Source organism: Zootermopsis nevadensis, unplaced genomic scaffold (assembly GCF_977971745.1).
Source record: "Zootermopsis nevadensis isolate Lab colony 2312 unplaced genomic scaffold, Znev_1.0 Znev_ptg000007l, whole genome shotgun sequence".
Classification (NCBI taxonomy): Eukaryota; Metazoa; Arthropoda; class Insecta; order Blattodea; family Termopsidae; genus Zootermopsis; species Zootermopsis nevadensis.
Genome location: NW_028259139.1, coordinates 3,124,208 through 3,136,781, shown reverse-complemented (window position 1 = coordinate 3,136,781; position 12,574 = coordinate 3,124,208). Strand labels below are relative to the sequence as shown.

The following is a 12,574-nucleotide window of genomic DNA, read 5'->3' as shown; positions in this document are numbered from 1 at the left end:
TAGACCTTGTCAGCTTAGCAATTAACGAGACAAACTCCATAATAGAACTAAAGAAACAAATTTAACAACATTCAGTTTCTTCAGGTATTTTACTACATATCCAAGCAGCCCTGTATATTGCGAACACGTCTTTTAACAAATGAATGTGTCATCGCGTGTAGCCAAGATCCATGTATGAATATCGTGGAGAAATACAAATTCCCTAAGAACGCCTTTTGAAAGTGTCTGTATCTCGACTGGAGTAGGCATATTTGAACTTTAAAGTGAACGTATATTTTAATATTTTCCGTCAAATCACAATTTTTAATAAGATAATAAAATATAAAATATTTAAAATATCATTTCACGTTCCGCATCGAATGATCGATGTTTCGGTTATATTTAACCGTCCTCAGGTATAAAATTAGATTGGTAAATTTAAAACTCGAATTACAATCCTTTACAATATTATGCAGTTTATTGAATGATATTTTAAATATTTTATATTTTATTATCTTATTACAAAATTGTGATTTGACGGAAAATATTAAAATATTAACCTAATTCACAATATGACGCAAATATACTACCTTTAAAATGAACGTTTATATCTCTCAACATCTGGAGATATATTCTGAGCTGCAGTATGTTGACATTTCTGATATGGAAGAAGGGTGTGGCCGATTTTGGGGCTTAATACACTCTTTACCGTAAATGTAAGGGGCAGGTACACAGTATTTTCACAGATTGGCCACACGCAGAATCTGAACATCTGCCCATATGATCGGGTCGTTGAAAAGTAATTGAGATTCCTTGCATGTTTTGTGGTCTACACGTCAGATCTTCATTCCTCTGTGTTGAAATCTGCCGCACAAGTTCTGTGGTCCAGCAAAAACCAAAACTTTTGCAGCATCATGTAAGTACTCCGTGTCTCGGCTCTTAGGAATTCTAGACACGGATTATTCAGGAACTTCAAAATTCCTTGTCGTCCCTCACCGCTACTTCAAAAATTGCTTTCCTGCTTTGAATCTCTTTTTATAACAACCGATACCGCATTCAAAAGCGATCGAATTTTTTATTGGTATTGACTAAAAACAAATAAACACACACAGACGAATTATTACAGCCACGAGCCACGATGAAACGTCGCTTGGTCGACACTAGAATAATTTTCGTCGGAATCTTCGATTCATTTAAGGATAACTGTTGTGACTATTGGCGACTAAAGCACCAGAGCCGATCACCACCCCCCCCTCACACACACGTGGGCCCAGAGACTTGTCAAAAAAAAAATACTCACCCATACACATTTCGCTTAGGGGCGCGCTAAATATAACATAAAACACACGTACGGACAGACAGACACATCCTCCCCATTACGGCAAAGACACAGGCACATATATTATAGCTCAGTAAAAAACAAGAGTTCTTGATTAATTAGTAAATTATCCGCCTTTATGGAACCCGAATGTTCATTACTCCGCTAACAAAAGCCTATAGCGAGACCCTACTTGAGCCAGTTCAATCCAGTGCACATCTTAATTAATTAAGATCCATTTTAGTATTATTCCCTCACGCTTATGTTTCTCAATCGGTCTCCTCCCTCCAGTTTTTCGGCTAAAATCATGCATGTACTTTTAAAGCTTCCACGCGTTCTACATGCCCCATCCTTTATCTGCCTTATTTTGATAACTCTAGTATTGTGTGGTGACGAGTATAAATTATGAAGTTCCTCATTTTCAGATTTCTTTACTTTCGGATCAAAGTATTCTCCTCACGCCTCGTCCTCAACATTATCCAGACAAAAAATATAAATTCAATAAATCTGCTATAAAAATAGTGACGTCAGAGACGACATGATGCGATCAGAAATCCTTTGTCTAAAAAATTTTCGGACATCCACAGAACGCAAACTAAATGCCTCTGTCCAGAAGTCGGTGGCTCGTATCGACATCGGCATTTAATCCTACCATTTTATTTTATTTTTAGTTTCTCAGCACCAACAGCCATGTTTGTCATACTTTCACGGTCAGGTTTCTTCTTCTTCTCCTCCTTTTTTATTCTTCTTCTTCTCCTCCTTTTTTATTCTCCTTCTTCTCCCCTTCTTCTCATTCGTCTCCTCCTCCTTCTTCTCATCATTCTTCTCCCCTTATTCTCATTCTTCTCCTCCTTCTTCTCCTCCTTCTTTTTCTTCTTCTCCTCCTCCTTCTTGTCATTCTTCTCCCCTTCTTCTCATTCGTCTCCTCCTTTTTTATTCTTCTTCTTCTCCTCCTTTTTTATTCTCCTTCTTCTCCCCTTCTTCTCATTCGTCTCCTCCTCCTTCTTCTCATCATTCTTCTCCCCTTATTCTCATTCTTCTCCTCCTTCTTCTCCTCCTTCTTTTTCTTCTTCTCCTCCTCCTTCTTGTCATTCTTCTCCCCTTCTTCTCATTCGTCTCCTCCTTCTTTTTCTTCTTTTTCTCCTCCTTTTTAGTCTCCTTCTTCTCATCATTCTTCTCTCCTTCTTCTCACTCGTCTCCTCCTCCTCCTTCTTCTCATCATTCTTCTCCCCTTCTTCTCATTCTTCGTTTCCTTCTTTTTCTTCTTATTCTCCTCCTTTTTTATTCTCCTTCTCATCATTCTTCTCATTCGTCTCCTCCTCCTCCTTCTTCTCATCATTCCTCTCCCCTTCTTCTCATTCATGTCCTCCTCCTCCTTCTTCTCATCATTCTTCTCCCCTTCTTCTCATTCTTCTCCTCCTTTTTCTGTTCCTCCTTTTTATTCTTCTTCTTCTCCTCCTTCTTCTTCTCCTCCTTCTCATTCGTCTCTTCCTCCTCCTTCTTCTTCGTCTCCTCCTCGTCCTTCTTCTTCTCCTCCTTCTCCTTCTTCTTGTATCCTTTACCGTCAGAACTACAAAAGAAGCTCTCCACTGTGTTTTCTTCGAACACACTGAAGCTGCCATCTTTTATTGTTACACACTCATTGAGGCTATTCAAACAGGCGCAATATTCTTCGCACAGAACTCTACAAATTTGTACTTTGTAATAGTGTAGATTAATATCAGTTTTCATTCTTCTCGTTGTGTTTAGAATGCCCCTGGAAGGAGACATACTAGGGCTCTCAAAAGGCTGTGTCTGCGTCCTTCTGGTTAAATTACGAAGCGCAATATTTTGAATTGTGGCGTCATGTTGTGTAAAATTAGAAATATTACCACTGGATCATGTGAATAAAGTTACGAACAGGTTCGTTTTGCGCGAGACGAAGTTTCTCACAGCAAAATCATACTCAGGGCTTTGAACTGAGTTGGCATTTTTGAATGCGGTTCTAAACAGTTATGAATTGTTACGTGTGCATGAAATTGCGTAATTCTTGCATGAATAAACAGCGGAAATTAACGGTAATGAACATTTCGTTTTGTAAAGTAAACAAATTATTACCTAGTTTGCCTTAGCTTCTCGGGAAGGACTCTGCCCCATGGGATTAGAAGGAATGTTTACTCTCGTGCTGATTATCAAACTCCCAGTCCCTACCGCCGATGACTACGAACGGGAATGTTTTCATACTAACCCATTTCAATTGAGCTTCGTATGAGAATGTTGGAGTAAACGTTAATAGTTTTTGGTAAGAATCGCGGTTTTACTGTGAGGGAAGAACTTTGGATTTTATTCCGGGTGTTTGAGATTATAAAACTGGTAGAGTATTTATAATTGAAAAGAAAATTGTCCAAGTTTAACAATTAACACTCTTTTTGTAATCAAATGTCATGATACGGATTATGTATGTGGAACGAATAATTTTGGTTAGAAAACGTCGTGGGAAGATTCTGTTTTTGAGACACAAAAATTATTAAAATGGATCTTAAAGCAATTAACATGTGAACTGTGTTGAATAGTCTCAGGACAGAGTTCAGGCTTTTGTGGGTACGATCATGAACTTGGGAGCTCCACAAAAATATGCAGTTTCTTGATTCGATTAATTCTTTGAAGCCGAATCAGTTCTTACCTCACAGAAAACACAACACTCGCCCATTACAAAGGTAAATTACTCGTAGAATGCTGTTTAAGGAAAATAATCTGTTTATTCCGAGAATCAAACGAAACCAATAAAACACTGTCGACAAAACGCGGTATTATTAAATGTTAACCAAGAAGTTTCATTTATTTACCACTGTAGGGTTATAAATGAAGTATGACCTCTTACCTAGAAATAAGTTATTTTTATCCAGATTTAAGTGGTAAATGGATTTAGGTTTTTGTCTGAAGCATTTCGTGAAAATCTTTTTCATCGATTTATATTAAAATTTGTTGTCTGATAAGAATATTTTGTAGTTCTATTACGTCATTAACCCTTTGAAGCCGAAGATCGTCTGAATATCATTTATGAATTCAGTCCGTACCGCGAAGAAAACACTACACCTCACCATTACGAAAATCAGCTGGTTAACCCTTTGAAGCCGAAGCTCGTCTTCATAATATTTACGAATCCAGACCGTACCGCGTAGAAAACACTACACCTCACCATTACGAAAATCAGCTGGTTAACCCTTTGAAGCCGAAGCTCGTCTTCATAATATTTACGAATCCAGACCGTACCGCGAAGAAAACACTTCACTTAACCATTAGAAGTCGAATCAGGCGGTACCACATAAGATTTAACAAAAGAACATCCCGGCCAAAGCCTTAATGAACTTGTTTGTGAAACACTGTCATTGATATTCGCATATCGTGGCCTCCACGTTCGTAATCAGCTGTAGTTTGAAGGGCGGCTGGCTGTCTTATTGGAAAATAACAAAAGTTGTTACAGCGTGCCAACGATATGACCTCTGTTCCTGACGTCAGTGAGGAACTATTGCTACTGGCCGCCTGCAGTTCATATTGCAGGTCATTTTTGATATTACAATATCTTTTCCCCGCTCCGAAAATAAGATACCCAAACTGCTGGATGAGATCGGAGGTCCTCGTGTTCAGAAGTGAAGTGTTTGTCTCTCATTGTAGTCGTAATTGTTATGTTAATAACATACAGCTTGAGATAGAAAAGGATTGGCCAATTACTTCACCTACGAATTGGTCACAGTTTCAGCAAAAAGTTTTCGCTTTCCATCACTTCAGATTGAAACACTTTTAATGGCAAGTTTTCAGTAAATTTTCACTTAAACTTTACATTTTATCATGAAAATTAAGAAGGGGTTGGTGCTACTCTTACGTTACCCCTCTTGTCTCAGTAAAGTCTTTGTACACACCCGCGATGTCTCTTTTAATTTAAATGTAACGCCCCTTTTATGATAAGAATGTTCGCGGTTAGCTTCTTGTAATTTAAGAAATTGTTGTTGTAGTGAAAACTTTGAACATCTTCGGTACATAGGTATTTTTTTATTTGTTTCAGAGGAACTCCACCGGGGACTGCGTCTTCAACGAGACATTCGTGCATTCGTATATCACATACTCGTCCAGCAAGTATTCCAACGACAGGCGGACTCTGTACATCGCCCTGAGTAAGCGAGGTCAGTCCCGGAAGGTACAGGTGCCGAAGAAGGCTCCTCTGGGAAAGCTCTTCAGCTACGCGATGGTCGTGATTAAACACGTGGAAGATGACCGCGTGAAGAATCTCGCGGAGAGGATCCTCCGCGTGCGGGAGTCGCTACAGAGCGGCTCCAGGTCGCTCAGGGGAGACCTCTCGATGGCACAGCATCCGCTGAGGCACCACGGCTACCACCACCTTTGTCCTCAGGTGCAAGCCAGCAGTCTGCAGATGAACAACGAGCAGGAAGACGGTACTGACGACGCGGGCAGAGACAAGTTACGATGCAGGAGACGAAAAAAGAGGAAGAAGAAGAAGAAGAAGAATAAGTGCCAGCAGGGCGAGGGAGAGGAGGAGTGCCAAAAGAGGTTAGAAGCTGCGAAGAGGAGGCGGAAGTCTAGAAACGGCGATAAAAAGCTCAGAGACGATAATAAGAAAAATAAGAAAATACAGAAAGACGGAAGGAATAAAAATAAATTCGTTAGTGACGGTGAAGTAGCAAAAGACTTTAGCAGTGATAGAACACGAACTGATGGGGTGGGCGAGTATACCATGACAACGCAGTCCGAATCGCCTGCAGCGACAAAGACGATGAACTCTACCGCGTCGACCACATCGCCATATTCGACGCCCTTGTCCTCGACTGCGTTGGCAGCTTCATCGGTGGCACTGTCTTCGTCGTCGTCGTCGTCGTCGGCTTCAGCAGTCGCCGCTGCTCGGTTATCGTCGCTTACAACAGAGGACAGCGTTCACCTGTCTTCCTCAAGCACTTCGACGACATCAGACACAGGAAAATGACTGTTCCTCGCCCAAACTTCATACTTAAGTCACTATTTATGACGTGGAAGGGACGTTATTTTTTTTTTTATATATTTTGCGAAGTCGCACTTACTTAATTTTTGTTTGTACATAGTGTACATAAGGGACAGTGTTTGGCTAGCGAGACATCACAACTATTTATTGAAACTTATTTATTGTTCGTTCATGGAATCAAAATCGTCTCTCTTTGACACTGCCATAAGAGTTGTGGCAACATTATTAGTATTGTGATGTGCTGCCTGCCTGAAGAACGAGCCGAACTGCTTTTTCTCACGGTTATAACAGTATTTGAACACAAAGTTACCTTGACTTTCTCACAGTCTGTATAATTCACCCAGACTCTGAAGAAATGTCAATAGTTTCACCATCTAGACACACTTTCCATAACAAATGGAAAATCAGAACAATTTTAGACTGTAAGCAATCTGAAGACTGATATGGCTGTTATATGAGACTTAGTCAGTGGTTTAAATATTTCGGCCGTATAGCTGTCACGTAGACAGGCAGATAGACCATAGACAACGCTGCCAGACAGTATCGATTACTCATGAATCGTTTCGCGATCGACCAAATATAGACATTCGTGTTGTTGTAATCCGATTCTTAAGACGTGGCAGAAATTGAAAGGACAAAGCTGTGGTCTATCTGCCACGTATCACAGTGTCACACGTAACGCCACGTAGTGGGAGAAGCGCTCGGGAATGTGTCAGATTAAATGTCGCGAAACCTATTAGATGTAGTGAAAAGAACGTGAAATTATTGTTGCATTTAGATTAAAGTAGGTTATTTTTTTTTTCCAAATAATTAATTATAGGAAGTAATAAAATGACTCACGTAGTAAAGAACAATAACAGAAAGCGTGTTATTAAACGACTACATCCCATCTGTATGATATAAATGATCTGTGGAAAAACAGTCACCTGACTTGGAATTGTTAATTTCAAATTTCATTTCAGTAATTCCAATGACACCGTCAATTTCGGTGTGACTCCAATTCGAGTGACTTCTTTTTCACGTCTTTAACGAATGACCTCATCTAACTTCCTCGTACCATTTTAAATAAATATTTAATTTATATGAAATGGGCTTGGAATATCGAAAATGAACCCGTCAGTGTCCCAACTCAACAGAGTCGCAGTCTTATAACATCCTTACAATAAGGATGGGTTTATTAATAAGGATGTGGAACCCCCGAAACCAGTTTCTGTAGAAGACGAGAATCACGTACAGAACATTCAAGCAGATATTCCAAAACTGCAGAAGGTTAAATTCGTCTACAAAACATCAGGGTACTTCAGAACCGCAGAAGAGAAAATACTTCTAATACATAGACGATTCTTTTCTCCCCTGACGACAGGTCCATATGAACATGATCCTTCCATCCTTTTCTCGGACTGGGACCTGTTCATATACGTTCATGGCAGATGATCCAGAAGTGGTTTGCCATTGCCTTCTTCTGTGTGTGAATGGAGTAATTGTTGGTATGCCACGGAGAAACCGGGGAAGCCCCCGGAGGAAAACTCCGTGTTGCCTAGACTACGGCCTTGCCCAACAAAAGTTATAAATTCGGGCACCGCCGGGAATCGAACCCGAGACCCCAGGATTACAAGGCCAGCGTTCTAACCGCTAGACCACCTCATCTTATTATTATTTAGTGTTCTGTCTGGCGACAGGTCCATATGAACAGGATCCTTCCATCCTTTTCTCGGACTGGGACCTGTTCATATACGTTCTTGGCAGATGATCCAGAAGTGGTTTGCCATTGCCTTCTTCTGTGTGTGAATGGAGTAATTGAAACCGTGGAAGCCCCCGGAGGAAAACTCCGTGTTGCCTAGACCACGGCCTTGCCCAACACAAGTTATAAATTCGGGCACCGTCGGGAATCGAACCCGAGACCCCAGGATTACAAGGCCAGCGTTATAGACCACCGTGGCTGTACATAGACGTTATATGGGAGGATAATTTTAAAATACGAAAGTTTAATCGGACAACTTCAGGAAAATAGACCACGTGGGAGGCTTGGGCGGATTAGACTGGCCTAGAATGTGATTCGCTAAGAGTCTTCTGTTAACACGGCATTGAACCTTGGGATTCCATATAAGGCAGGGGATTTTTAACCAGATGTCAAGGAAGGCTACTACACGGAGGTTGTTTCTTAATTAAACCAAAACATTGAGTTGGATGCAAAGGAATTCGTCCATGGCTTGGAACAGGTGCCGTTCAATTCAGTGGCTTTATTATATCTGTACCTGTTTGCGTCATTAATAAGACTTGCACTTCAAATATCTTCTGGCAGTTGAGCTCCAAGTGCGTTCTTGGCGGGGAACTCTGCCAGACAGGTCGATCGAGCCTTTGAGTTCCGACTCATAAGGCTACAGAACACGAGGTTAACAACCACGAAAATGGAGGGGTTTACGAAACATTTTCGTATTTTAAGGTGTTTTCTATCCATGATGATGGAAGCACCAAGGACCTCCGAAACGCCTGTTAGTTTCTTTCAGACAACATGGTGCAACACACCAGAAGACATCTTCATATACATCGCCGTGAAAACCTGAAATTTCATCTACTTTCTAGTTAGATTTCTTTTTTATTGTAACTTTAGCTAAAATTATTAGAATCCACGGAATAATTTTACTCAAGGCGCAAAGTAGTCACACAGATTTGTTAATCGTGAACCTGGTGAATCCACTCCACGCCATTTTTGTTTAATATCCATTTGATATTATCCTTCCATGTCAAAGTCTTTGAAATTATCCGACCAACTTTCTCTATGAAGCTCATCTCTCCTATGCATGCTACATGTAATCTCCTTCGTTCGATTACTTTAATATCCAAATCTCCTGCAAACACTCTCGCGACGTGTCCGGGGGATTTCATTTTAACCCTCTGAATGAACAAACTCAGTTAAAAAAAAATCCGTCTCCATTTTAAAGGTCAGTTGCTTAACTCTGATTAGATAAAAATTTATTCTGAGAGTCATATGAAAAACGTAAATGCAGATTTATTGAATGTTAAAGCAGATGATGCAGACAGAAATTTTATAGAATTAACTAGAAATTTGTTTATACAATTCTTAGTATCGATAAAATTAAGCCCTGTTTTGAGATGGGAACAACAAATTATATTTCAGAGATGAAGCTATTTATGAAACACAGTGTTAATCAGGGGATGAGCTAGGTTATGTTTGTGGTTGGAAACAGAACACACCCACAATTAGCTACCCCCTACCTCCCCCCCTCAACTTCTAGGTACCGGTATTGTGGAATATTTCGTATTGGATTCATTTCAGTGTAGGCAGTTCGTGATTTGAGTCATATTTTATATTCTTTGACGTTTCGATGTCTGCAGTAATAAAATGTCGTGTTTATGTAACAGACGTTAATTATTTTGAATAAGCTCTACATGATATCAGCGACGTCACTTCAAGACGACGAGTGTTACAAAGGTAAGACAAATTGAACAGTTGCGTAACCGAAGAGATTGTCCTCGGATGTCGTCAATTGTCTTCACACAGAAATACGTCATACGTTTCTAAGGCTTTGTCTCCGTTTTAAGGTAAAATAAAAATGTCCCTTTTATGATATGTTACTGAAACGTCGAAAGAAAATTTTCTCATAAGGCTTACTAGGTCATTATCACAGGCATTTTGACTTTGTAATTGGGTAACTTGATAAAACACGTTATTCGCGATGAAATCATTGATGATCATTACTGCTGATACTGACAAGAAATGTTAATTAACCTGTTGATGGTTTCGCTTAGCATTCGACATTAGATATTAGAGAAAATGTAAATACGAATCAGTACGTCTGTTCTTTGTAGATTGCCTGTGATTCAGATAGTATAATTGGATTCAGAATACCCCAAAAAAAATTCGAGATTTAATATTTTCCCGGCAGTGAGAGTTCAATGTATGGTCTTCCGGGTTGTTTATATCATTGATGTTAATTTTTTTTTTGGGGGGGGGGGTAACAAAATGGTGAAATTTTCCAACAGATCAACAGATAAATTGATCTGAAAATGAATGTACAGAAAACTCAATACGTTAACCATTTCAAACCAAAATAAAAGAGTTATAACATAGATTAAATATATATAACGTAATTTAGTAATATTATATCAACATTTAATTTAGCCTAACAAATACAAATTAGGGTTAAAATTAAATCAAGAGAATTAAATTTTTAATCAGTAGTTTTCCCTCAGTTCCAAAATTATTAAATTATCTTAACTACCAGACTCTTAAAACTATGATATACAAAGCGAAAATATCTCTCGTTTTAGAAAGGTTGAATAACCCTTCTATTACTTCGCGTTTCAGAATGCAAAGTAAATTATTCGAACCAAAAAAGAGTTAAGTACGTGAATAGTTTGGGAGAAACTTCGAACTTGGTGGGTTGTGATATTAACAGCGTCTTCATTCTATTTTAATAAAGTCACATCTTTGGTTTCTATATGCGATCCTCAAAGGATTCTAGATAACACTGTTAAAACAAATAATATTTTGCCATATTTGTCGAAGAATAATTTACATAAAAGTTGTAGATATTTGTGGGATCTGTATTTTATATCACATTCCAATTCGCGTTAAACCGATTTTGTAATTCTATTTTCATGAAAGTATTGTCGTTGTACCAACACAGGCCCAAAATAAGATCAGTCAGATAATTTAAAATGTTTATTATCGACACCAAAATGAATCTAGAACAGATGAGCAGTTTCTTCTGTAAAACAAATGAACACATGTATCCGCCATTTTATAAACGTTGTGAAAAAAAAACGCATATCATCGTGTAAATAAGTAATCTTATAGTTAATAAATGCAATAACATGGCGACACCTATTAAAAAGAACCACGAACATACAAACACGAATATCTTGTGGGCGCCGCTCTCTAGGTCCGTGGTAATAAGACTCGGAACTGGCCCCGCGATACATTTGAGGTTATAGTAACAGGCTTTGTCGCAATAATTCACCCAGAGATCTGATATAACACATAAGACACGCACAGCAACAAAGTGTATCAAGGCCACAACACTCATGTGCCGGTGGAGGGAGGGGTTGGGTGGGGTAATTTGCGAATTGAATGGCAAACATGACAGAGATCACGTAGCACTGTGTATGTGACGTCACGCCGCGCGTCGGTTGGTGAAATAGAATGTTATTGCTACGTCACCTGCCAGCTACTCAGCATTATTAGTCCGCTTTTGATTATGGTTCTGAATGCTTTCATTTTCTTACTTCCGGACACGAACCACAGGCGAGTGAGCTGACTATTATTACTCACACAAGTGCAATAACCAACTTTAGTGGCGGCTCGCTGCGGATTCACAAGTAACCTACTCAATCATATCTTTAGACTACAACGAATCGTTGGCACCACTGGGTCAGTGACTTGTTTCACATTGTTGCCATATTTGAATGAATGACCCTGGTTAATCAGTGATACTAAGCGACCAATGAGGTCGTCCTAACGTCTCGTAAAATGATAAAGGTGATGATTAGATCGCGGCCATTTTAAGGTATCGTCCTAGAATGAATGACGAACGTCACACAAAGGATATAAACGCTTTTCACGGAACGTTAAGTCCGTTGACGTGTTCACAAATGCCAAACACTGCCATCAAATCTTCATTTTACACACTTTTATATTAACAAATTAATCTAGGATCATAAAAATTATCTAAATGAATAATCACTAGCCAGTCACACGTTCTAAGTACATTGTTACTCAGTATTTAGTTAGACCCAGGGTTCAATTCAGTATTCGTGGTCTTACAACTCGATATTTGTACTGTGCACAGTAGATAGTTTCCTGTGGCAAAGTTCTTCGAGCACTTGATAATTTTTTTGGCCATTGTTATGGGGTAATAACATCGTTAAACATCATGCAGTGGAAAGCAGCTGCTTAACTTCTTTCGTTCAAAATAAGCATTCAGTTCTGGAAGATTGGCATCCATGATGGAACACATTTGTAGACAAGTTTAAGTAACGTTTCAGAATTGCCATGTACACTTACACACGACTCACTACGCCATTGTTGTTGTGCAATTGAGTAAGAGCCGTGAAACTAAATTGTATATTACAGGGTATATAACCTGTTATCTAACAAAACCGATCAATCCATTGTTCTGAAGACTGATTAAAACAACACAAAAGTAAACCAAACCAACTTAACCAAACTAACCTATAATTATACCTTAGTCGTAATACCGCGAATATTTATTCAAATTTACCCCAAATTTATCCTCGGATCGCAGAATTTGTACTATGATAGT

General features: G+C 39.1%; 2 protein-coding genes across 2 annotated transcripts in view; both read left to right on the top strand.

The window, feature by feature from the left end:
- bnl (fibroblast growth factor branchless) overlaps positions 1-7,375 on the top strand; it is a 306,003-nt gene extending 298,628 nt beyond the window's left edge. Inside the window, exon 5 of the mRNA XM_087343974.1 lies at positions 5,340-7,375. Coding sequence (XP_087200100.1) covers positions 5,340-6,272 — 933 coding nt within the window. The 3' untranslated portion in view covers positions 6,273-7,375. The remainder of the gene's footprint in view (positions 1-5,339) is intronic.
- Positions 7,376-9,580: 2,205 nt separating this feature from the next.
- Positions 9,581-12,574, top strand: part of MICU3 (Mitochondrial calcium uptake 3) — a 105,289-nt gene continuing 102,295 nt past the window's right edge. The window contains exon 1 of the mRNA XM_087343970.1: positions 9,581-9,741. The gene's annotated coding sequence lies outside the window, so the exon portion shown is untranslated. The remainder of the gene's footprint in view (positions 9,742-12,574) is intronic.